The 26,503-nt window shown below is 44.6% G+C and overlaps 1 protein-coding gene across 5 annotated transcripts in view; it reads left to right on the plus strand.

Moving 5' to 3' along the window:
• SMG6 (SMG6 nonsense mediated mRNA decay factor) overlaps positions 1–26,503 on the plus strand; it is a 232,681-nt gene that overhangs the window by 185,139 nt on the left and 21,039 nt on the right. For 4 of the 5 annotated variants that reach the window (XM_036906131.2, XM_036906132.2, XM_036906133.2 and 1 more), the window contains one exon: positions 25,279–25,455. In XM_036906131.2, the coding sequence (XP_036762026.2) occupies positions 25,279–25,455 (177 nt within the window). Of the gene's footprint in view, positions 1–20,346; positions 20,462–25,278; positions 25,456–26,503 lie in introns of all 5 variants that reach the window. The other variant, XM_036906136.2, reaches the window with a different exon arrangement.

Consider the following 26,503-nt stretch of genomic DNA (forward strand, 5'->3'; position numbering starts at 1 on the left):
ATAAGCTGTGCCCTCTTTCCTGACTATAGAGGACTGTGAGAGGGAGGGAGGTCCCCAAAACTCCTTCAGGACTGAGTAGGTGGCCTCAGTGTCCAAAAGGAAAGAGATGGGCCTACCCGCTACCACAATGGTTACCCTGGGCTCCTGTACAGTGATGGTGGTGGTCGGGTGGAAGAGTCCCGGGGCCCCTCAGTCATCAGTTGCCAGACCCAGAAGGTCTATGTGTGGAGTGTTAGAGCTGGATGGCCTGGCACCTCTCGGTGTGCGAGGATGGTCAACACCCCAGTGTCCCTCCTGATGGCACTTAGGGCATGGACCGGGGGCTTCCGGGGATTTGGGCTTGCAGGCTCTAGCCCAGTGACCCATTTGACCACATTTGAAGCATGGACCAGGAGGTCCTCCTGGCTGCTTCTTAGGAAGTGAGGATACCAGAGCACCAGTGGTTGGGGTAGGTTGAAAGGCCTTAGCCAGCATTTGATATTTTTGTTTACAGGCCTTTTCATCTCTTCCATTATATACTTTGAAGGCCACTGCCAGGACTTCTGCCTGAGGAGTTAAGGGTCCCTTTCTCTAGACATTTAAGTTTAGCCTTAATGTCAGGGAAACTCTGGGTGAAGAAGTAGGTCATTAATAATTGTCTCCCATCTAGGGTCTCAGGGTGTAGGTTTGTATATTGTAAAAGAGCTTTGGTGAGGCAGTCTAGGAACATAGAGGGATTCTCATTTTTATCCTGAATAACCTCTTGGAGTTTTTCATAGTTAATGGCTTTATTGGCTGACTTCCTGAGACCCGCCACAAGGCAGGTGATGAATTGATCTCAACTGGTGACTCCCCCTGCCGTATTATAGTCCCAGTTAGGGTCTCGGTCAGGAACCGCCTCAGCACCAATTGGATGAGCTAGAGTAGTTTGGTGAACCTCATTGGCATGAGTTCTAGCCTGTTCCCAGACTTGCCTACACTCCTCCGGCAAAAGTGTGTTGGATAGGATCATGTGAATATCATGAAAGGTAAGGTCATATGACTGAGTTAGGTACTGGAACTCTTTTATGTAAGTAGCTGGGTAGGAGGTGAAAGAGCCTAATCTTTTCTCAATTTGAGATAGGTCAGAGAGAGAGAAAGGGACATGGACCCAGACAACGCCCTCTGTACCAGCTACTTCCCGTAATGGGGCTAGGATCTGGGTTCAAGAGCAAGTGACTGGAGGGCTTGGCGCGGGACTGGGTGAGGGAAGGGGAACTGGTTGTGGAGGAGGAGGTGGTGCTGCGGCTCCTGCAACGGCAGTAGGGGAGCTGGCAGGGTTGGGATTTTGATCTTGCCGAGAAGGAGGTTGGGGCGGGAGAGGAACTGGTGGTTGAGGGGGAGCTATAGGGGTTTGAAGTAGGGAGGAGGTTCATCAGCAGGGTCAAAGTCAGAGGACGTGGTGGGAATTGGTGGGTGGTGGGGTGAATTTTTTTCGAGTGAGGAGAAGATATGAAGGATTGCAAGGGAGACAGAGAGCGGGCTTGGTTCAGAAGTAGGAGAAAGCCTGAATATATGAGATCTCTTTCCATTTGCCCGTGTGCTCACAGAAGTTGTATAAGTAGCGGAGAATTTTAGGATCGAAAGAGCCATTGGGAGGTCATTTAGACTGATTGTCCAAGGAATATTGTGGCCAGATCTCATTACAATAGCAAATAAGCTTAAAAGGTTTGAGGTCTGGAGTGAGGTGGAGGGGTTTTAGATTATTGAGTAAGCACCTTAGCAGTGAATCTGCGGGAATAGAGGGGCCAGATCCCTTGGTGAGAAGGAGACCATTCGCAAGTCACTGAGGCATCCCAGAGTGATTGAGAAGGTTGCTGAGAAGACCAGACACAGTTAGGGGGTCCTCACCACACCACCTCTAACCAAGTGGTCGAGGCGAAAACGCCGAGGAGGCTCAGTACCTGGTACCAGGAGAGTTTACGAGTAGATAAAGGGAGACCGGGCCTCAGTGAATGAGGATTCTCACCATGGGGAGGCAGAGAAGGGTCGACTATGGTGATCAACTGTGACTCTGAAAGTCGTTGTTGGAGGTGCTCCTGTCCCAGAGGAGCCTTTGGGGGTGCCGGGCACTCAATGGTCACTTCCCAGGGACATTTAAGTCGATCATGAAGGGGAGACTTACCAAATTGAAGGCCGGTGTTGGGCGAGAAGATGAGCGACCGGGGAAATAGATGGTGAGCTCGTGGAGGAGGATCGGGCAGTGAGGGTTCCCAAAGCAGCTCAGGTTCCCGGAGGAAGAGCAAAGTCAATGGGAGAACCTAATCCGAAGTCACAGCACCAATGAAAGGGTATCTCACCTCAACCTCCCTTACCCCAGAACAACTCAGGAGACACAGGCCCACGCAAGAGATTTTATTATCTGAAAGAGGAAATGGCTGCCCCCAAAGAAAGGGACCAGCAGCTCGTGAGTGAGGAAGGGCGTTTTTAAGGAGTAGGGGTAGGGTGTGTTCTGCATTGGTGATTGGATCTTAACGGATGGGCGACCATCTGGTCGGTGGTGATTGGATCTTAAGGGGTGGGGATCTTAGCGCACCAGAATTTGCCTTCAAATATATTTTCTAAGCTTGACTTGTCTGTTTCTTACTGGAGTAAACTCTACTTGGACTCATTATAGTTGTACTTTAATGGTCTGCTAAACTTAATTTGCTGAGTTGCTGTTATTTTACTTAGGATATTTACATCCATTTCCATAGGGCCTGGCCTCCTTTTTCTGTCTTTGCTGTTTTTTCTTTGGGTATTTGAGTATTAGGGTGTGCCGGATTTATAAAAAGAAATGGAAAGCAGCTTTTCTTTTCCTGTGACCTGCAAAGTATATACTACTTGAAGAGTCATTCTCCACTCTTTCTCTCATACTCTATCTCCAGTCTCTCTGCAACCCTATCTCTCTACCTTTGAAATATGGACAGCGTCCAGCCATTTAATTATTTCCATTAGTACTACCCTAGTCTAAAATGTTGCTTTCTCTTGCTTAGATTATTACACTAAGTTTGTTCTGACCTTTACCCCACTTCAGTCTAGTTTCAGAACAGCAGCCAGAGTGATCTTTTAAGAAGTAAGTTGGGTTATATAACACCACTGCTCCAAGCTCCTCCAGAGGATTCCTGTCTCATTCAGAAAAAAATATTAAGCCCTGACTAAGGCTTACTTCCTTTCTAACCTCATCTCCTACCACTCTCCACTTACTCTTCACTGACTAAAATGGCCTACGAATTAGTCATGCCAAGCAAGTCATGACTGTGGTGTTTTGCCCTTCTGTTCTGCCTCATTTGCCACTACCCCACTGCACAGTTTACTTTCTGTCCTTCAGATCCCGATTCAGGAGTTAAAGACTTATCAGGAAGTCTTTACCCATGATCCATAGAAATGAAAGTATCCCTGCCACACTCTGTCCCCTTACTGGACTTTATTTTTTTCTTCTTAGCAGTTACCAACACCTGGAAATTGGTTTTTGTTTTGCTTTGCTTATTTATTGTCCCCACACTAGTGTGTAAAAACTTTGTTTTTATTTACTGTATTAATCCTTAATGCTTAGTTAGAACAGTTCCTGGAGCATAGACACTTCCTCATAACACTAATAAATATTTATTGATACAATACATGATGTGGTTAAAATTGTACATTTCCAGAATATCTCGCCTGGCTTTAGTACATCTGCATATCAATAGGCATTCAAAGGTGGAAAGAAGTATGGCTTTAGTGCATTTGTATCATTCCTCAGGGGTGGAGAGAACTTCATCTCCATATCAATGGGTAATTACCTGGGCAAGGAGGGCTTATCTGTACCTGAGAGGTGAGCAGCGGGCGGGTTTTCCTTCTACTAGAGCAGGAAAGAGAGAAGGTCCCGGACTGCAGTGTGTGAGCAATAAACAGATTTTAAACTTTATTTCTCCCTTTGACTGATTTCAGTTTTTAGAGTTATTTTGCCCCGGGATTTCCTTTCCCTGGACTTAACACATGAACTGAAGGAACTCACCTATAAGTAGTTTTGGGGGAAAAATTTTAACACCTCCTTTTTTTGTTTCTTCCCTTATTATTGGTTTTTACAGATTTTTTAGGTCTTGTGTCAAATTTTTAGGCAGAATTATTGTGACATAACAAATTACATAAGATAAGCGATTCACCAATTTTAAGTGTCAATTGGATGAGTTTTGACAAAAATGTACAGTAATGTTAACACCAGCACAGTCATGCTGTGGAACATTTCCATCACTTCTTGTGTCAATTTTGCTAAGCTACATTATCCAGAAAAGTATCGACCAACTTTCCTAAAGGAAAGAGAAAATATTAGCTATGTATCCCAGTAGAACAAGATACTAGTAGAAAAATCCAGAACATGGGTTAAAAAACATCAAGAATAGCTTCAAGAGGTGAATGGCTTTTAAAAAGAAAAGTAGCGAAACTGTTCCACATTGAGTCCTAAGAGACATATCAACCAAATACAAAATATAGAGCTTGCCTATTAGATCTTAATTCTGATGACCCCGTTATGAAATGGCATTTTTGAGATAATCTGGAGAATTTGAAAGTGGACTCCTAGCATCATTAGTATATGATGCTAATAAATTATCAATTTTGATTTGTATAACATGATGGAGGCTATGCTAGGGGAAAAAAAGACTTATGAGTTAGAAATATCTACAGATTTTCAGTATGGTGAATGAGGTTCGATTTAAAATTTTCAAGGACAAAGATTTGGCAGGGGTACAAGGAAAATTATTGAAAAAAGTATTGGTAAGATGTTGGTAAGTGCTCAAGCTACATGGTAAATCATTAAACTGTTCTCTTGTGTGTTTGAAAATTTCAACAGTAAAGAATGTTTTTATGTATGTCTTTTGATGGATATATGCTCTTTTTTCTCTTTAATATATACCTAGGAATGGGATTGTTAGGTCATAAGGTAAGGTGTATGTTACTTCAGTAGATACTGCCAAACAGATTTCCAACCTGATTGTACCAATACCAACCACCTGCCGCGTATGAGAGTTTCAGTTGTTCCATATCTTTGGCAACACTTAGTTTTGATTTGGGTCTTGGTTTGCATTTTAGCCATTCTGGTGAATGTGTAGAAGTATTTCATTGTCATTTTAATTTGCATTTCCCTGATGAATAACGTGGTTGAGTACTTTTTCTTCTGCTATTGGTCTTTTGGGATAGCCTCTTCTGTGCAGTTTCTTTTCCTGATTTTTGCCTATTTTTACCCTGGGTAGTTTTGTCTTTTTCTTACTGAGTTATACAATCTTTTTTTAATATTCTGAATATAAGTCCCATATTGGATATATATATAGAGAGAAAATGTCTTATCTCAGTTTGTGGCTAATGTTTTCACTCATAATGATGTCTTGATGAACACAAGTTCTTAATTTTAAGGAAATCAAATTTTTTTTTTGCAGATAGTGCTTTTGTGGTCCTGTTTAAGACATGTTTACCTACTCCAAGATCATGAAGATATTCTTACATATTTTCTCTAGAAGTTACATTATTTTGCCTTCCACATTTATATCTATAGTCCATCTCAAATTAATTTTCATTCATGGCATGTGGTACAGAGGCAAGGTTAATTTTTTTCCATAATGATGTCCAGGTGATCCAGCACCATTTCTTGAAAGTTCCATTTTCCTCACTGAACTGCAGTTGTGTGTTGTCAGGTGATTATATATATTTGTATCTATTTCTGACTTCCTATTTTACTCTAATGCTCTATTTATCTGTCCTTCTGCCATCACTGTTAATTCTTACTAAGTATTAAAACCTTAGCTTTTTAAAAGTCAAGTTTCCAGAGTTTTCACAATGACTCTCCTAGAGACATATTTACTTACTCCTTAGATCAGTATCCTTCTGTTCAATTGTAATACCTTTTCATATGTTAGGTGATTTTTTTTTCATTTTTATTGAGGCAGTCTCTTGTTCATAAGAGCTTAGATGGGTCCCTGTTAAAATTTTCAGGTATGATAAAGGAAAAAGAGGAACATTTGATATTGTCCTCAGGAACATTTGCTGGTGGTAAACTCTCCTGGAGGAGTTCAAAAAGGACACTAGAGCTAGATGTAGTTACAGCAGTGAGCTAAATCTTCTGCTGTGGTAGACCAAGTTTCTCAATTTACTCTTCTTATTCTGGGATTTCTGTCTTTTTAGAAGCCAGCCTCAGTTTTGTCTTCCTTCTGCCTCAAGGAGCCAATACCAGTTGTAAGGCAGCATCTGCTGAGTTTCTTTTGATACCCTAGTGGAATCCAGTTGTGCCATTCTAAGTGTGTCACAACCCACCTTGGCTCTTGTCCTAGTTGCTCCAAGATAAGGGCATTAGTGGGGTACCACTGCTAATCTGCGTACTCATTAAGCAGGCAAAGGATTGAACATCAGTCGTCTTTTTCTTCATTCCAGTCCCATTTGTAGTTTATCTTGCAGAAAATTCCTCATGGTTTCTGATACGTGGTTGCCTAATACTGATAACATGCTTTCTTCAGTTTTTCAGTCATTTCAGTGGAAAACTGGAAGGGTGAACAAAATAGTTAGAAGCATGTACTTAGTGCCAATGTAATTGTAAGTCAGTGCTAGTTTTTAAAAAATGAGTTTCTAGCCTCCCAAGTTGAAATCTTTGAAAGTCACTGTTCATTTTATTAAGGTGAGTGTTGTTCTTAAAATGTGCTTACATGGATTTATATGTGCATGACTTGATACTCCATAACAAGTAACCCTGCTACTCCCCTGTAAAGCTCAGGAAAGAACAATCCATTGATTCACGAAGATGCCCCTTAAGTCCTTCTGTGCTGGGTCTCAATTCTGTGGCTTGGTATCTCCCCCACCTCCCACAACCAGAATATGAGTAAGCTGGGCTGAGAAAGATGAAGACAATTGCACATACCCAGAATGGGGTAGGAGTGACTGTTTTGAAATTGAGGAGTTTCAAGCAATCTACCTGTATGCCTTTATTTGATGATAATGCCACATGACTCTCTTGCCAACTGGGTAAGAGAAACTGTGGAGCCAGAGTCCTTTCCCAAGCCAGTTTATTAAAGGTCCAGCCAAGTAGCAAGGACTGTTTCCTACATTCTTGTAACTTTAATGCTGGTCATAATTCTCAGGAATTGGTAAGTAAATAAGAGTACACATTTAGAAGTTTAGGGCTCAATTACACCTAGCTTTTTTGTTTGTTTTGCTTTTTAATATAGCTGAAGTATATACTTAATTTTTATTCTTTATTTAGTGGGGGGAAAAAGCACAGAAATGTTTCAACTTCTACATTGTAATTCAAAAATAAGAACTTGCAACTGACCCTCAAGTGATATTTTTTTGAAGAGGAAAGCAGTAATAGGAAATTTAACTAGGAAGACCCTAAACTTCAATTGTGAAGATATCTCCTTTCTCCAAGAACTGGGCCTGATCAGAGTTCAGACCCACTAATGTGGAGTAAGAAGGGGTAAATCACAAGTAAAGACCTTGGCACTTCTATAAGAAATTTAAATAATAGGCAGACATACAGAGATTCATAAATATGTACGTGGTGCCAGCTAAACCACAGAGAAGATACTGCATTTGTGGTCCAGGGATAGTAAATATTTGTGGTCAACTTAAAATTCAACATTTAACTCTCATCTGTGATGGAAACTCTCCAGAAACTGCATGGAGGGCCTGCAAGCTGCATAAACTCTCAAAGGCCTCTCCTCTCACCCGGCTGGGCTAAAAGAGCCTATTCTCCTTCATTCACACTGCATCGCTGGCAAGCCCTTCTGAGGAGAGAGGGGGCTCTCTGGTGCTCTAGTTATCTGCCCAGAAAGCCCACTACAAGGCTCCCTCTTTTTGTGGCTCACTCCTTCACATCTGATCCAATGATACTTTATCTGGGAGCCCCTGTCCATCTTATGTAAAGGAGCAGTCCTATATAAAATCCCAACCCTGCTGCTCTCAGTCCCTCTTACTCTTATGTTTTTTTTTCAATCTGTTTTTCTTTCCTCCTGCAATTTAAGGTTAACCATTACTTTGACCAAATATTTTGGTCTTCTTTAGTATTCAGATATCTCTGAATATTAAAACAAATTATTGCAATAATCCAGCCAAATTTTCTTTTTTTTTTTAAAGCTTTTACTCTGTTTGTATGGTACCTCCCACGGCTTGACATTTATTTGCTTTTCTCACCAGAATATTAAACTCCATAACCAGTAGGACAACTGAATATACCTAGTGCCTTGAATAAGGCCTGCCACACGTAGCAGGTGCTTAGTACGTATTTATTGAGTGAATTCAGTGGAATCCCTTAAAGTGTTTCAGGAGATGCAGTCTAGGAAGCAGAGTTATACATGCCCCCAGGAGTAGGGTGCTGTTCCATAGTAGTACTTCAGACTGTGATATCAGCCTGAAACACCTCCAGTGTCCCATTTTCTGTTCAGTGGTAGGTACATAGGGTCTCTGACAAGAAGACTGGACTCACAGATGATGCCTAAGCCTTCAGATGTAGAAGGCCTTACAACTGGGCTGCACATGGTATGGAATTTATGTAGTTTCGTTTTCACAGTAAAAAATGTTGCAGTGTTTGTCTCTGGCCTTCAGATTTGTTGAAGATCCTCCTTATGTTGATTACTCTGGGGTGGGAGCTCTTCCAGGGAAGTATGAAGACTAGAGTACATAGATGTACTTTTTACATTATTTTCTGACATATAAATATATTCCCTCTTGCCCAGCCTTTTGTCATTTGAGACCCTGGTTGAGGGGTCTTTTGTTACTGACTACTCCCAGTCCTCTTGGACTGGATGATGACTGATGAACAGGGTTTTTTCCTATCTGCTTTTCTTTGCTTCCTTTTCTAGGTTTCTCAGTCCTCTCAACACAGAGAAACTCTGTTGTAATAAATACATAAGGTTTTCTGGATCAGTTCCAGAAACTTGTTAATGATCTTTAGCGTTGGTATGAAATGTGTTTCACAAATGATGATGATTTCTAAGATATGCTGTTAAGTTTTTTAAAAGTAGCAAAAAAAAATGGCAAAGTGTATAACCATTTATGTAATATATATTTATACAAGGTATAGGGAGAGCCTACAGTTAATGATACATGGCAGTATATGCATAATATCTCTCTGAAGGACATACCAGAAACTGGTAACAGGGCTGAGGAACCAGAGGGTCTAGAAACCAGAGGTGGGAAATTTTTGTTTCAAAATTTGGCCTTTTGCAGGCAGAGAAAGACAAATACCAAATGATTTCACTCATCTGTGGAGTATAAGAACAAAGAAAAAACTGAAGGAACAAAACAACAGAAACACAGAACCCAAGAATGGACTAACAGTTACCAAAGGGAAAGGGACTGAAGAGGATGGGTGGGAAGGGAGGGATACGGAGGGGTGGGAAGAAAGGGGGCATTATGATTAGCATGTATAATGTGGGGGTGGGGCACGAGGAGGGCTGTGCAACACAGAGAAGACAAGTAGTGACTCTACATATTACTACGCTGATAGACGGTGACTGTAATGGGGTTTGTGGGGGAGACTTGGTGATGGGGGGAGTCTAGTAAACATAATGTTCCTCATGTAATTGTAAATTAATTATACCAAAAAACAAAAAATTTAGCCCTTTGTACATTTGTTTTTACCATGTGCCATGTGTTTAAACTACATATTACTAAGCAGCTTCAATTTGGCCTGGTACTTGAAGCCAATGTGCCACCATGTCTTCAGTACCTCCTACAATACATACTCTCACTGAACTTCTTTTCTAGTTTGTCAGCAGCAAAAATGGCTTTAATCTAAGTAGTAAGAATTAAGTGACAGCTCTGTGTTCTCTATTCAAAAAAAGTTCAGGCTGTGTGTAGGTTTCCCTAGTACAGGCTGGTACAGAAATTTTGTTTCTCTTTCTGTCTTATCAGTATGAAGCTCTGAAACTATACTTCAAAGTAGTTTATAACTGTTTGCTTGTCTTTCTTTGTGTGTGCTTCAGAAGTATAGTAAGCAACATTCATAGTTACTGGCTTGCTCTCTCTAAGCCTATTCTTAGTCTGATGACTTGGAAAGATACAATAAAGAATCGGAAATATATTCTAACAACAGCTATTTGGTCTTTCAAATCCTGTGAAGCTATACCACACCACATAGGCTTGGTGTTGGTGATCAGGAATGCATCAGATGAGATACCATCAACTCTAATGTCATTTTGCCAGAATGTCCTGCAGAAATATACATCTCCCTGATTTAGATAAAAATCATAGTCTTCATTGTGCTCTGTTCTGGTCATAAGAGAACTCCATATAAGTTTTTTATTCTGTCTAGAACTGAGTTTACTTTCTGTAAAAATGGGGGTGGCAGTAGTCCCTTCATAAGATTTCAGTAAGGATTACAAGAGATAACGTAAGCAAAAATGCCTAGATTTTAAAATAAAAGTCTCTTTCAATGCATATGTTCTTCATAGTGAGTGGAGGGGAAAGTTGACTTCAAAAAAACGACCTGTTACAACCCAGTCCTATAACAGATTCCCATGTATCTCTTCAGATCATCCTGTAGTTTCTGTTGCTGGTTTCTGTAATTCTTAAGGATTCCCTCAAATCCTCCACCATCTCCATTTTCTACCCTTTCAGCTCTTGCCATTGTCCTGTGGCTTTAGATGTGGAAAAGCTGTTATATTTACCTTTCAAGCTAAGATTCAGGCCCAGCAAAAAATAAAACAGGATTCAGATAGTTTTTCAGAAGGCCAGGCAGGTGTGCTTGCAGTTACATTACCCCAGTATCTCCTGTAATGGAAACCCTAACGTGAGGGTTTGTGAGCCCTTGGAGGAAAACAACAAAACACCACTTTGGAAATAAAATCTTGCTGTCCTGGGAGTTCCAGTGCTTCCCATGCTGGCCTCCTTTCAGCACCATTCCTTTCTGCAATCCCACCCCACTCTTGGCCCTGGCACATAGTCCCACGAACATGCTACCTGCCTTCTCTCTGTTTCTGGCCCCATCCTTTGGCTGCTCGGTTTATTTTTTCCACATCCTCACCCTCTTCCAGTTCCAAGCTAAATAACCCTCACAGATGGCTTGTTCCATCAGAGCTGTTTAAGAACACAGGACAGTGAACTGGGGTCCAGAAGGAGCTGCCAAAGCCCAAGGCTGCCCTTCCTACAGACTTTGTCGTCAGCTCCCTGGAAGTCCACAGACAGTGAGCAGAAAGACTGGCAGGCTGGGTGGTGGAATGTCTTTTTAACACTATAATCCTCTAGCAGCTAACAACTAGTTCTCACTTAGATTTACAAGTCAGGACCTGGAGCCGGCTACACTGCATACTCCATTTTCCTCAGAAGACCAAGCATTTTGCAGTTGGTATTTCTCCCCCATGTTTTTATAGCATGGAAACCCAACAGGAAATGGCAGTCCCACTTGTGTTTTGGATCATGGTTTGAGTCCTTACTGAACCCTCTTTATGAACTCCTGGAGAGGTCTGGAGCCCTGCCTTACCTGACCTGATGGGCAGTATTCCCAGCTGTCAGCACATCCTTGGGAAGAGGGTGAACTTTAGACACCTATTTGAAATCCTGCAGAAAATAGAAGACCCAGAATTTCACTTTCTTTCCTGTAAGCATGGACATGTAAGTTTCCTGTCTGCCCTGTCATCAGCTTTGGGACTCTTCTCTCCTACATCCCTCATGTATTGCAGTGGACTCTAAGCTTCTGTCCCCATTCGTTATCCCAGCATCCCCTCCTTCTGTCATAACCAGATGGGTCTGGTTAATTTTGCCCTCATGATGAGACAGCCCTTCCCTCATCTCCACAGTTATTCCTGTGGACTTAAGACCTCTCTGGTCATGATCTCCCTCTCTTTCCCTTCCTTTTCTCTCTTCTCTTTCTAACTGTTGCCTTTGTAAGTAGATTCCTCTGCAGTCGCTGTGGAAGGGCATTATGTGCCATTTGCCACTGTAGAAGTCTCTTTTCCTTCAATAAGCAGAGTTCCCTTGAGAGACCCCCTCCCTTCCTCCATTAAAAGCCATGTTTGCAGCTTATCTGCTTGAACTCTGGCATAACAGGGCAGGGAACAATGGCATGTGTGGAGTGGTCTGTCCAGACAAAGGGAAGTTAACTGTCAGCTAGAGAGAACACAGTTTAAGAAGCTTCCCCTGGAAAGAACAGAGAAGGAAAGAGAAAATTTTGTAGTGGGGAAATACTCGCTGAGAACTCAATCAGAAGTCAGCATCTCCCCACTAAGCCTGGTCTCTCTGTTGAGAAGTAAACTACTGTTCTTTTTCTTCTCTGCTTTCATATATTACTCCAGGATCAAGGGTTGCCAGGTGAACAACACACCCCGTTGCTTATACAGTGATAGTTTATTGGATTAACATATTTGTGCAGCCTTTGGGTGCCAGGTGGAAGGAGGAAACTTTGATTTCCTTTGTCTTGTCCCCATGTTCTCTGGTAGATTTTCCTCTTTACAATACATCCAAAGTTCAAGACTGTGTAGTGTTTCTGTGTAGAAATTCTGGGGACACTCATATGTAGATCTTTACTTGTCATCCAGCAGTGACTGACTTCCCATATTCATGTGGCTCATCAGCTGAGGTTTTGCCCATACTGTGTCCAGGGAAATGAAGTTAACCTTATGATAAAACTCCTTTTAGGGCAGGTGCGCTGAGAAATTTTTAATTTCAGTATCTCTGTTCTTGCCTGTGGCTTGGCTAAGTACCCATTTGGTTTGTGTTCATCTAAATGCAGATTCATTAGAACAGTTTATCTTGTCCTGGGGGTGGGTGGGCCTTTGGGCTGCTGCTGAGCCAGGGGATGTGTATCTGCTAGTGAAAAGCACTTGAAGTAGGCTCTTTCTCTGAAAGTACCATTACCTTCCTAAGAGGCTACAAAGCCTAACGGACTGAGTACAGACTGGAGTAGGACAAATCTGGGTTCACATTCCTACTTCACCACTTACTAGATATTTGTTTCCTTCAAGCCTCAATTTCCTCTTCCTCCTTCTGTCTCAAGGGATTACTGTGATAATCAAATTAAATAACACAGTGCTTAGCAACCATCAGTCACCACTTCACCACCACCACAGCTTTCCCAGTACAATAGGATGTTTCAACCACCAAGAATCTGTGACCAGTGAAAACTGCAGAGGAAGTAAAATGCTGGCTTGTTCTATGTGCCAGTGCTCTGCATCTCCTTAATGGTCTTATTGCATGCTTATATGAGTTTTTGTTTCTAGAATATGCCCTGCCCTGAGTTTGTTCAGTATTCTTTTTCACTTGTGAGGACTTCCTTCATGATCAGTATGCAAGAGCTTTCGACTGTCCAGATGGTGGTTCTCCTAGAAGGTAAGCCAGTTCCCTCTGTGCCACCACAGAAACTTTGCTGGCACAATGGCCTCCAGAGACCACTCCTGACTTCTTTGCACCTTTGCTTTTCTTAAGGGACCTTTCCTGGCTTTGGATCTGGTGAGAAGTTAGCCAGAAAGCTTGTCCTCAGCCTCCTACAGGGCATAAAGGTTTGGCCCGTACCCTCCAAGTGGCCTGGGGGGAGCTACAAGGTACCAGAAGTGGCCATGGGAAAGAAATGGCTCACAAAAAGATCAGTGTATGAGCCAGCAGCTCCCCACTGCCTGCTGGAGCAAGCTCAGTGAGGCCGCTGACAAGAGTCTTAAGAACACTAAACAGGTGATTAAAACATCAGTATAAGTCTTTCCAAACCTCACAGAAAGCCAAAAACTTAGTTTGGATACCAACAGAAATTTTCCGCTCTGGAGCTTTATAAACTGGTCTGCTGTTTCTTCCTCTGCTCTGTGGCCAAAGGGGAGCTCTGTGCTAATGATTCTATAAAATTCTCCAAGCCTTCCTCAACAGCTTATCATATGTGAAGAACCTATACCACCTTTTTCCATCAGGAATTATCTGCAGCCTCTCAATGTTAGTTCAGATTCTGAATCTTAGCCCTTCTAAAAAGGCCAAGCCCAGCTCTTGGCACTGTTCCCTGTGACAGAACTGAGCTCCAGCATCAAGGCCAGTGGCAGAACTGTCTTTTCTCTCCTCCTTTCCAAAATGACTGCCCAGAATCATGGAAAGAGACCTTCTGCATCATCTGCACAAACAAGGTTTAGTAACTTGTCCAAGATCACACACGTTAGGGGAAGATGAGATTAACTTTTCTTTCAACCCTGCTCTCCCCAGACCCATGGTATGTCAGCTGCCCAGGAGGAGTGCACCAAGCCCAGAAGGAGTTCAGTCTTCAGGAAACTAGCAACAAGGGGCTGCCCCTTTGTATTCTATACTAGGCCAGGTTTTCCGCTTGTGGGGATTGTGAGAGTCTCTGCCTGAAGCACAGGTGAATGCTCTGGATCCACTGAGAGCCTAGGGAAGTTGGAACACTAAATAAAAGCAGAGACACATTCCAGCTCCTCCACTTACTAGCTGCCTAACCTTGAGCAAGTTACTTCTCTGTGCCTTGATTTTCTCTTCTGTACTACTTCATGGGGCTGTGGTGGGGATTAGATGAGTTGGTGCATGTAAATAATTTCACACAGTGCCTGACATGAAGCAGCCCTTCACTGAATGTTGGCTGAAACTAGTAACTGTGAGTGGAGCATACAGCAGGTTTTGTTGTTCGGCCTTTGAAGACCCTATGGTGTTCTCCCAAGGCTCTGGTGAGGTGGCAAGAACAGTGAACTGGGAAGTCGTTGTGTCTGGCTTCAAATCTTATTTAGTTTATTCCAGTATCAGTTTCCTCATCTCTGTTATCATTCTCTGAATGTAATAGTCACTGTGTCATAGGTGCTGAGGTTTTCTAGATCCTAAAAGTAAAAATGAAAAAATGTAATGTAATTTTTGTACCTTAGCTAAGGTAGAGTTGCATTTTGAAGAGTGGACTAAGATTCTGACCACCTTGCAGCCTTTTAAAGCTGTGATTCTCAAATATCAGGATTCACGATTACCTGGCACTATTGTTCAAGGTACACATTCCAAGGCTCTACCCCCAAAAATACTCATTTAGTACAAAATGGAGTCCTGGAATCCATGTTTTTAACTAGCTTACTATGTGATTCTGATGCAAGTGGAGTTTTTTTTTATATTCTTTTTAGTGTTTATAGATGAAAAAAAATGAACTAATATTTCTTGGACTTCTGTGTGCAGGCATTTGCTTTACTATACTTTTTCCTAGTTAGCAAAGCCTGTGTTATCTCCAACTATGAGGTGTGGACCACCTTTCAGATATAGGACTTTAAATGTAGGACCTGAAAATGCCACTTAAAGTGGCCTTCTACCTCAGCCCTAATCTTAGAGAATTTCTGTATGCCATATTTTTAATATGCTGTGCCCCCATAGGTTTTGAGGTACGGGGTAATTATTTCTCAGATGACATCAGTGCTCTGAAGAGCATGCGTCTCAGCTCTTGCTGAGATGTGTGACACCTTATCCTGGGGCAACAGCCTCCAGTTAGACAAGGGGAAACATGCCAGAGCTTGGCTTCTTGTGGTGTCTTATTTCAGACTAGAAACTCTGTAGGCAGCCTGACAAAAGAGAGCACCTATCCTTTACTGAGCCTGAGCCTCCGTGGGGAACACCACCCAAAGCAGAAAGACCTTCTCAGTCTGCCCAGGGCATCTGTGTTGCAGAATGCAAGGAGCATAGTCCACATAGTGTACAATGTGGCTAGCACTCCTCTGTGATGTAATCCATGTTGTTCAAGTGCCCATAGTCTATAGTAGATGCTGCGGATATATTTTTCTATAAATATCACACACACATCTGTGTGTGTGTGTGTGTGTATGTGTGTGTGTGTGTGTGTGTACAAATTACAGTGCCTGCCCTCAGGAATCTTACTTAGGAGAGAAAACAGGATAGATTAATGGGAGAAAGATTAGCATAAACAAATCAACAGATCAAATTTATGGATGTCGTGAACTTGAGAGGGAATACATACTCAGATGACAAATTTAGGATCCAAGGATAACCTAATAGGCTACAATGAAAGAAGTAAATAACAAGATGAATTCAAACAAGAATAAATGTAAAAGTCCTACCTTATCCAAAAAGTCTGCTACACATAGCTAATAACATGTGGTACAGTACCACATAGTAGGGTTTTTTAATGCATGGGGAGACAACAGTGAAGGAATGTTATAAAAGGAATAGTAGAGGGCTTCCAAGTAATGGGGGGTGGAGGAGCTATTCTTTAGCCACATATGTGAAAACAATTTGGGGATTTGTTGATTAAAGGCTCACAGTGTGTCATTAGCAGAGGTGGTGAATAAGACCAGTGCCATTTTGGCCTCTTCATAGAATTGAGGTATCCAGACAGAACAAGGAGGGACACTCCGCTCTGTGCTCTGCTGCCAGACCACACGTGGGCACTCATTCTAGGAGGTCTAGTGAAGGTCTTAGTAAAAGAATAAGCAGGATGTTGAGGAGACAGCTGAAATGAGGACCAGTTGAAGGGAGTGGGATTGTTTAGCCTAAAGAACATAGCAGACTTTGAATAACTGGAGGCCAGTCAGGTAGAAGCAAAATTTGGGTTTTTTTATGTGGCCACAGAGAACAGAATTAGAAGTACTGGGAGACAGATTTGAGCTTAAAAGGGATAGATATTTCTACCAGTTAGAAATGTCCAAAAATGAAATGGATTCTCTCATAGGAGATGAACCCCCTTGTAGATTTAGAACAGTAACAGGCCTCTCATGCAGCATGGTCAAGACTGGAAGCTAACAGGAAAAAATAATCTGTTAAGTAGGTAATAACAAATATTACTTCTGTGTGTCTTAAACATTAAGGAATGATGGTTTTAAAAGCTTCCCCAGGATCTTGAATCCTCTCCACCTGAAATATTCAAGAAAGCGTTGGCTCACTAGGCAGTGACAGAGAGGGGCCTAGTGTGATTCTGATCAGTAACTCACTTTGTGGCATGTAAGTAATACAGATGTTAAGGGCTGCTGATGAGGTCAGAGAAGATGGGTGCAGTGTGGGTCTAACCCACAGGTGCTGAAGGGACACCTGTGGACCTGGAAGTGGTCAATGTAGGTTACTGTGGAATCACCCTCTGGATTGAAAGTCCTGTGCAGGGCTGCATTGCCTTGTTCTCTTTTGTGTGCCCAGAATGTCTAGCATAGCCCCTGTCACATAGCAGAGCCTTTAGAAAAATTTGTAGGCAGTGAGCTGGCAAGCCAGAAAAAGACCTTCTTGAAAAAACAAGACTAAGACTTTTTGTCAATCTTAAAAGTGAGAGAATGAATTGATTGCATAAAGGTATAGGTTGGTGGAATAACCTGTAAAGTCTCAGAGATACTAAAGGGAGCAGATGGCATGCAGGGAAGTATCAAACAGGATTGCTGGGGCCTAGAGTTGAGGATTAGGTTATAAGCAAGTGCCAGTGGTAACATAACAGTGGGGGGTGGAGGGGGGTGAACAGATCATGGAAAGCCTTAAGAGAGATTGGGGTTTCATCTTGTAGCAAGGCTGATCCCAAGGGAATTAATTCTCCATCTGGACTTCCTCAAGACCCATCTGCCTAAAAGAGAGAAAGGAGCAGTGTGCCAGGTCTCTGCAAGGAGCTTTTCTTCTCTTCACGCTGCCTCTTCCTCCTCTCTTGAGGGAAGAAGAGTGAGGATTCTGCCCTCCTGAGTGCTGTAGGTAATGGGAGAGGAGTAGGGGGGAAGATGTATTTCTCCCTTGATCCAGGGAGTCTTTGATGTACCTAATCTGAATGTGACCAACCTCCCACTGGAGCACAGAGTTGACTTTGTTCTCAGCTGAATCCTCAGGGTCTAGAACAGTGCCTTGTGCACACAGTAAACACTTAGTAAATATTTGGTGAATTGAATGTTGACTAAATGTATTGAATGCTGCAGATGTCTCAGAAAGGGCACTCCCCCCCACACACAAAATAAATAAAACTAGGAATAAATTTGAAGAGGAGCCTGAACACAAACCTAAAGGGTAGTCTCCTGATCCCAGCTGTCTAAAAGGCAAATAAAAATGCAGCTCAGGGTGACTACAGCCTAAGATATAGTGCTGCTGGCACAGAACTAACTGGCAGTGTAGAAACAGACTGCGTGTGGATATTTGCAGACTGAGACAGACTCGAGAACTTTCATCCCCAGGGGCTGAGCTTGTAGCCTCCCCTGCTGGTTTAGTAAGTGAGGGCCCCAGTGCCTGTGTTCCAGGTTTCAGACCAGCTGAAGCCAGCTAGACCTGAAAGGCTTGTGTTGGCAGTGCCAGTATCCACCCCTAACCCATGCCAACGTGGGTGGCTGCTCTCAGAGCACTCCACAGGGGAAGCGGATTGGACTGCAGCCCGAGCTACTGCTGCCTATAGTTTGCTCTCTGCGACACGCTCACTGTTGAGAAGCCACCTTGCTCATACAGCCAAAGCTCAGAGCTCTAGAAGAGAATAGTTTCTCTACATCAGGGAGCAGTTCAAGAAGAGCAAACTGTACTCTGCCCAGGAGAGCCCAGGCTCTTATCTGGCTTTGTTCAGAATTCCATGCTCAGGAAGTTCAGGTAAGTAGAAAATGTTACATTGGGCATTTTCTCATCATTTCTCTTGTATTGAGAGACCCGGAGCAAGGATCCAGCTGCATCTCATTTAAGGATGGTACCATTAACAAAGGCAAAGCCACCACCCACACCCCAACATGAAGGGACCAGATGGGCAAGACAGTCATGATGTTTACTACAGGATTTTATTTCTGATACGTGCATTAGTGGCATGCTTGTCCCAGAGCCCAGACCCGTGGGGCCTCTCTAGACTCAGTAGAATGCATGCATGCCTATGGTAGGTCCAAGAATCTGTTTGGAGAGTAAGAGGAGGGACAGTTAGAGAGAGGCCAGGCCTTCCCTTCACCAGTGACGTGCCCAACAGCCTGGATCTAGCACCTTATCTCTGAATAAAATATTTCAGCAACTTCAACAGCTAGGTGAGCATTCCAGGGCCTCTCCACTCAGCCCTAGGCTGTGTGCCAGCCCCATACTTCCTTCCTTACCCCTGCGTCTGGCTTCCACACAGCTCAGTGGTGTTAGGCAGTGTGTCCCTCCCACCTCTGAGCAAGGCAGCAAGGAAAAAAAGGAACAACCACTCATTTACTGAGCATTTACTGGGCCCAGGCACCTTACTAAATATTTGGTATGTGTTATCTTTTTTAAACCTCACAAACTACTTCAGCAAACAAAGGCTCAGAGATGTTGAGTAACTTGTCTGAGGGCACATAGTTAGAAAGTGGCAGTAAAGACTTGAACTCAGGTCTCTCTGACTAGGAAGCCCAGACACTTGACCAACCCCCTGTACTGCCTCAACTTGCCTCTTCCCTGAATGGACCCATTTTTCCTACTGTACTTACCTTCTCACCACCAGTATGTACTCCACAACTCTTCTGTTCTCCTGATGCGCCTCCAGTGCTAACATAGCCAAGTATCGTACCTTTTGGAATCTTCAATAAAACTATTGAAATAACCTCTTCCCCTGTCCTGAAGTCTTCCTATCTGACCATTTGCCAGTCCCACCCACCCCTGTTGTAGGCAGTGAGCTGGCAAGCCAGAAAAAGGCCTTCTTGAAAAGACAAGACTAAGACTTTTTGTCAGTCTTAAAAGTGAGAGAATGAATTGATTGCATAAAGGTATAGGTTGGTGGAATAACCTGTAAAGTCTCAGAAATACTAAAGGGAGCAAATGGCATGCAGGGAAGTATCAAACAGGGTTCCTGGGGCCTAGAGTTGAGGATTAGGTTGTAAGCAAGTGCATATGGGTGGGGCAGGCGGGCTGCCACACCACTCTGAACAGGCGTCTGTGTACTGCCAGCCAATTGGTAACCGCCACGCTGCTCACACTGCCGCCGTTAAGAAGAAAATGCAGCCATTGGAACCAGACACAGAATTGTTCTGCTGTTGGTTGGCTAGTGATACAAGCATTTCATCTTGTGACCCACTGACCCCTCAGCTAGCACAGACCAACCATAGGTCTGGATGTTGGGATCACAAGTGACAGGAGAGGCCTTTGCTTAGCTACCCTGCATAGAAATGAGGTACTGTTGCAGTGGCAATAGGGAAAGAGTGAAGTGCTGATTGAGTGGATCCCTTTGAACAGTCTGCCCAGAGGTGGTCAGGACAGGCACTTGGCACAAGAACTCATGCCTTTTTTCCCACTGTCCCCTCTGTCATTCAGCACCTACAGGTTCTTCCTTTCTCCTGTGACCCATGACCCTCTCTCGCAGTTCAGTGCCAGTTTGTTCTGATTCGGGTAGGCTGTGAATGTCTGTCTTCTCATAAGCTGCTGCCTCTGACTTCAGAATGATTGTGCATCCTTGTGGCCAGCTTCCCTCCTGTCCCTGGAGTCCGTCCCTGCTTGGAAGCTCCTCCCACTAAGAATGTGAATAAACCATTTCCTCTGTCCTCCCAGCTCCAGAGGATTCCTGTGTCTGAACTTTCACTGGCAGACCTCTTCTCAGGCTGACCCACCCTTGGCCACTACAGAATTGTCCTACCCACCCTGTGAGGGTGAGTCTCCTGTGAGGGTGAGTCGTGCGTAACTAGAGATACCCAGTTTATGAAAACACTTCAGTGTGAGTTCAGTTTCCTGTATAGCCAATGCTGTAGGCTTGGCTCAGTAAAGATGATAATTAACCCATTGCTAATTGACCTTAGAAGCCAGCCTAGCAGCCTGTATTTTACCAGCTTGTGGAATTGTAGGCTATTTTAAGCTTTCTTAATAATCTCAGCAAGACTTCACTTTCCTGTCTGCATCTTATTTGCTCTAAGGACATTTGTAAAATTAACAAGCTATAAAGTTTGATTGAAGGTTTCAACAAATGTGAGAATAATTGGCTCCATTTAGAGAAACAAGAAAAACAACCTGTAAACTTGAGTTTGTAGGGGAAACCCGTGTGATTTTTCTGTTTAACCAGAGGAGCAGTAGCAAGCAGGACTTTTTAAAACCAAGAAAAATATAACTGACTGATAGTGCAAGTTTAAATTCTGTTTCTCCCAAACCAGAAGTTCAGAAAAAGAAATTTTGCAAAACCTAACCAGCCACTGTAATGTTCATGCCTCCCAAGAGGCCTGTTTGGAGAAAACAGACCCAGTAAAGATGGAGTGAGTCCCTCATTCTTGAGAGTTCAAGAGGCCTGGTTCAGCCCTCTGACCATCCCTCCTTTTTTCCCGGCTGGATCAGGGATTTTCTCCCTCCCTCCAGGGCTGCACTGGGCTGTTAAGTCTTGAAGTCTTGCAATGCAGAGTATATCAGTCTGTGGTGCCTGGTGCTCATTTCCTTTTCTCTCTCTCTTGCCCTTCCCTGTCTTCCATAAGACGGCTTAGCTCTCTTTTTTCTGTTCCTTCCTGGGCATCTCTACCCAGGCTGCCATCTCCTGCTGAGTGGCTTTAGTTTTCAGAGAATTCCATTCTTTGCTCATCCCCCTCCAAGGTAACCCTGACTGGTAGCTCAGTCTGCCTTCCCTCTTCTCTCTTGACCTACAGGTTTCTTTCTGCTGTCCTCAAAACTTAACCTTCCGCTTAGCTCCAGCCTCCACTTACCCTGTGCATACCCACATTATCTCTCTAAGGAACTGAGCCTGGGACAGGACAGGCTCCTGTAATCGCCTTGCCACATCTCACTTTCAGTTTTCCTTTCTGCTTTGTTCTTTGCGTGTGGACCTGATCTGGGTGATAACTGGAGCCCTGAAGCTAGAGGTTTCAGTTCCCACTGATGGGCTGCCTCAGATGGTCTTCAGGGGAAGGGAAAGGGGCTTTCTCTGTGTACCTTTTTTTTCATTCAGCTCTTCCCTGACCTAAAGCACCACTTTCTTTTCAGAGCTGACTGGAGTATTTATGTGAGACATTTTGTCCATTAACTTTGGAATTTCTGATAATCTCCTGTGCAATGAGTCTCCTTCTAGAAAGGCCATGACTGCCACGAGAAGATTCTTGGTCCCGGTTCCCTGGGATATCCCCACCTCTAGTTTCAGTCCTGCCCAACCTGTTAACAGCCCAGGAAGGAGGCCTCTCTCACCCAGCTCTTTCTCCCCTAGAGAATCTACAGTTTGCCCAGAGCTGCAATGAACATACCACTTATATTCTGTTTTTCATTGATATAGAATGGAAAAATGTGCTCATGAACAAAGCTGTTGTGGGGATTATGTCATAGACTTCATCTGGACTCCTTCCTCTCCAAGCAGGGAGCCTAGCTTTAACCCCTGTCCTACCAGGAAGTCCTCCTTGCCCAAACATCATCTCAGAGTTGGCTGGTTTGAAGGGCTTCTTCCGTCATGATGTCCCTTATTAACCATATTTAAACTTTTTTTTCACAACTCGTGAAAAAAAAAGGGTCAAGAGAACTATGGTCGTTACTGAGCTGGGCTCATTCCTCCTGTGGTACAGCAAAATGCTTTATTTTAGCAGGCAGGCCAGAGGGCTGGAGACAACCATTTTCTCTGTGCACCTGGGCAAGCCCTAGGCTTTCTACCTCTCAGTTCTCCCATCTACTAAATAGCTAGAACTCCCATTTCTCATACACAGAGTGCACTTTGAAAACTTTAGGAGACTGTGTACAACCTGGGCTGTTCTCCCTAGTTGGATTGCAAGGAGAGAGGACACTCTTCCAAAGGCTGGGTGATTTCTCTCTCCCAACAGGAAGAATCCCTTTCAGGCCTTTTAGTACTGGCTCAGAGACCCACTGGCTCAAATCTCTCTTGAGAATCAACCAGGAGTTCTCTTGCCCTAGGGGAGGGAGTAAGTGGCCAAAGCAGACAAAATCCCCAAGGAAACCAGGATCCTTCTCAACAGGGCAAAAATTAAAATGGGATAGGAGGGACACTCCTTTTTCCTTTTGTGTCCATGCAAATGACAATTCCCCCTGACTCTCTAAGGATGTACTCCAGGCAGGCTCAGGATGTCTGTGTCCCTGGGTCCTGCTGTGCTCTGGAAATCCCCATCTCCAGGAGTCCCACGTCCACACAGATGGCCTTTCTCCCTCTTGGCCAAGAATCATACTTTTTCCTGAGCCATTAGCATGCCACCCAGCCTGTGCTCACACAGCAGGAATTCTGCTGCCTGCCTGTCAGCATATGTGTGCCCATGCACACACACTCCTCTTTGGGGCAGATTGCTGCTGCACACTCAGCAGGGATGCCAGCATACTTCTTATGCCTATCTCTAGGCATGGCAAGCTTAGGACCTTGACAAACTTTTTCTCTGTCTTCCTCTTACCCTGTAACTCCCACCTCCTCTCCATTCAGTGGTAGCAGGCTCACACCAAAAAGGAAAGTCCTGGACCCATTACATAATTATCCATAGTGCAAGCAGTAGCTGGGGCATAAGGTCAGAGGTTATAGTGGGGTCAGGTGGCTGACACACTGTAACGACAAGGTGGTTAAAATTAGACCACAGAGAGGAAACTGGCAGTCTTGTGGAAATGCAGAAGTTTCCTCTGCAAGTGAGAGGCTGGGGATGCAGGGAGGCCACTGTGCGTGCTGCCTGCCAGGCTATTACTCATTTCAGCTCTGTTCTTTAATGCCTTTTAGCCCCTGCTTCTGTATTTCTAGCCTTCCTCATCACAAGTTTGAATACACGCGATGGAACCCATGGTTACCTGTCCTGGCCGAAGGAGAGCTTCCTCCTTCAAGGAGGCAAGCCTGGGACTGGGCACCCTAGCTCAAGACGGCCATCCTTTCCTAAGCCTTTTCTGGGTAGCTGAACACCTTTTAGGTCAGCCTCTCAGATGGAGGCAGTCAAGGTACTTAGCCTGATGTTCAGACCCTATAATGCTACCAGAGCCAGTGGTAAGGGTGAGCAGGGGCCACTCCTAGGCAAGGAGAAGAGCAGGTTTGGCTGAAAATAGCCAAGGGTGGAGTCACAGAGCACACAGTGGACTGGTGTGCGCTGCACTCGCCCTGGCCAGCCAGCAGGCAGAGTGGTGTTCCTTCCCACAGTGTCCCATTTCCACAGGACATGGCTCATACCTGCCTCATCTGCTCTTGTGGTACCCAGCTGAGCTCCCTGTGCCTGTCAGTCCTTACTATGAGCCTCCTGTGTGCCCTGCTTGTCCTTAGCACCCCTTGCCAGGGAAGTAAGAAAAGTATGAAATGTAGTCTTTGCTGACAGAGGGACTTTGTCCAGGTAAGGGAGATAACGTGCACCTGTAAAACAATGAGCAGACACTCAAAGGCAGTCTTTCCAAGTGAGTACTTTACCTTTCACATTATGGAATGGGGAAGCATGTGGAAGGGGATACTCAGTGTGGGCTAGAGTCAGTGATGAAGAAGCTGCCACCCTGTGGCATGGTTAGCCACATAAGTGTTTCCCTATGTGAAATAGCCATTAACAGCTTCCAAGCCACAGATCAAGCAGGGCTCCCCTCCCTTGGTGAGTGCCCTGTCAGTCAGGAGGAGAGAACTCCAAAGACCATAGATGGGCAGCAGAGGGCACGAGCAAGGCAGATGGATTTGTGGGCGAGGGCATGCATGTGTGGTCTCGCCAGAGAAAGACCCCAGAAAGTTTCTTGCAGGAAACTTCATCTGAGACACTTAACAAGTTCGACGATTGCTCAAGATACTGAATTTCATTTCAGCTAAGTCAGCGAAATCAGCCCTAGCTTCTCTGACAGCACTGGCTTATGTGCTGATGTGGCCACATGGGGACAGGATGGCGTGAACCCCTGGAGGAGCAGAGCTTTGGTGAAACGCTCCCCTACCGCAACCCCGCCACCTGCTTTGGCTGTCTCCCTTCTCCTGACAACAATTTCCTGCCTGACCCCAGTCTCTTGAGCATGAGAAGCTCTTAGGTGGGGCAGGAACCTGTCAGGGGAAGCCCAGAGTGATCTGGCTGAAATGAAACAGCCAAGAAAGTCCTCATCATTCATTCTGTACTCAGGCTAAAAGTTCTCCTTCTGGGAGTCTGGAGAGAGGCGAGCTGGGAGAGGAATGGAGAGTGGCAGTGAGGGGTACCAGAAAGCTGTGTTCTGTGAAAGCCAGTGTTCTACATGCCACCCTTCCTTCTGTCAATTAGATACCAAACTTAGAAAAATTTAATTCATTCTTTTTTTATACCAGGACTTCAGTGAAAAAATGGCAAAACCCCAGAGGTCGCCTTTCATTGGTCCTGGGGTTGTCTGCTACTCCAGAAATGACCTAAGGGGAGACAGTGGTGACTTTCTTCCTTCAGAAGATCTTGGTCCTCAACCCTCACTTGGCCAATGCACACCCTATGCTCACTCACTTCACCTCCCTTACCCAGTAACTTTGACACATTTCTCATGTGCCCCTTAGCCAATAAACAGTCTCTCTGATTTTCATCTTCCCTCAGAAAATGCTGTTTTTCTTCTCTCCGTCTCTCCCTGTAGGTTATTGCAGCCGACTGCAAAAGGGTCACAGTGCTGAAGTATTTTCTGGAAGCCCTTTGTGGACAAGAAGAGCCTCTGCTGGCATTCAAGGGTGGAAAATATGTGTCAGTGGCACCCGTCCCAGACACCATGGGAAAGGAAATGGGAAGCCAAGAGGGAAAACAACTGGAAGATGAGGTACTATGCGGGAAGAGCCCACTGTGGCAGAGAGAAGGCACCCCTCCTCCCCAGTGCTGCTCTGCCTGGGGCTTCAGCTCGTACCCCTGGTTATTTATAACCACTCAGAGCAGTGTCCCTGTTAACGGTACCAGCCAGCTTCTCAAAAGTGCACTCTGCTGGTGCCCCTTCCTGCCAGTCCCACCCTAGTGCCTCCACCTCACTCTCCTACGAGTTCCAGATGCTTCTTTTTAATGTTGCACTGGAGGAGAAGGGAGGGAAAGAAAGAGTTTAATAATGTGCAGCTCTGGAGGCTTAGGAAAGGGAGTGGGGGGGGTGTTAGGGCTGAGGATCAAGTTTATAGAGTGTGGAGCCCAGTGCAGCACAGGCCTGAACTCCAGCCTCTAGCACACGTACAGGAAGAGCTAACATTGCTGGCCCTATGTGGAAAATCACCCCCTCCCCTGACCTACTCTCTCTCCCTCCCTCCCTCCCTCCTGCACATCCTGATGTGATTAAGGAATTCTCCTCTTGTTTGTTTGCCCTTGGTTGTTCCTGTAGCCCTCGCTTCACTCCAGACCCTGTGCACGCACACACACAGGCGTGTGCCACCCTGTTAAGCCCCACTGGCAGTGGCCCTGCTGTACAAGTGTGTATCTCTCTGAGGTTATTGTTGTCATGGGTCTGTATATGCTGGGTTTGTGTGTCAGTTTAACACTGCTGCCAGCCACCCTGCTGGCTGTGGGTTCTTAGTAAATGTGAGTATGTGTCAGTATCGGCTCATGTATGCGTTTACTATCACTGCCAGCTGCCCTGCTGTGTGTCTCGGTGCGGGTAACTCTGTCTGGCTGTGTGCACACACAGCTCACTTTTGCCTGAAGGTTGATTCCTCCTTTTTACTCTACAGTGTTAAAGATGGGGGTGGGGGTGGGGTAGGTGGGAAGGAATAGAGGACTTCAGGAAGGGACGGAAGCGATTCTAGCCCGAGGCCAGGTCACCCATAGGCCAACACGGTCATTTGGCCCACAGCAGTCTCAAGTGCCTGCTGGAGCAGGGCGGGGTGTAGGGA

This window comes from Manis pentadactyla, chromosome 4 (genome assembly GCF_030020395.1).
Source record: "Manis pentadactyla isolate mManPen7 chromosome 4, mManPen7.hap1, whole genome shotgun sequence".
In the NCBI taxonomy this organism is placed as follows: Eukaryota; Metazoa; Chordata; class Mammalia; order Pholidota; family Manidae; genus Manis; species Manis pentadactyla.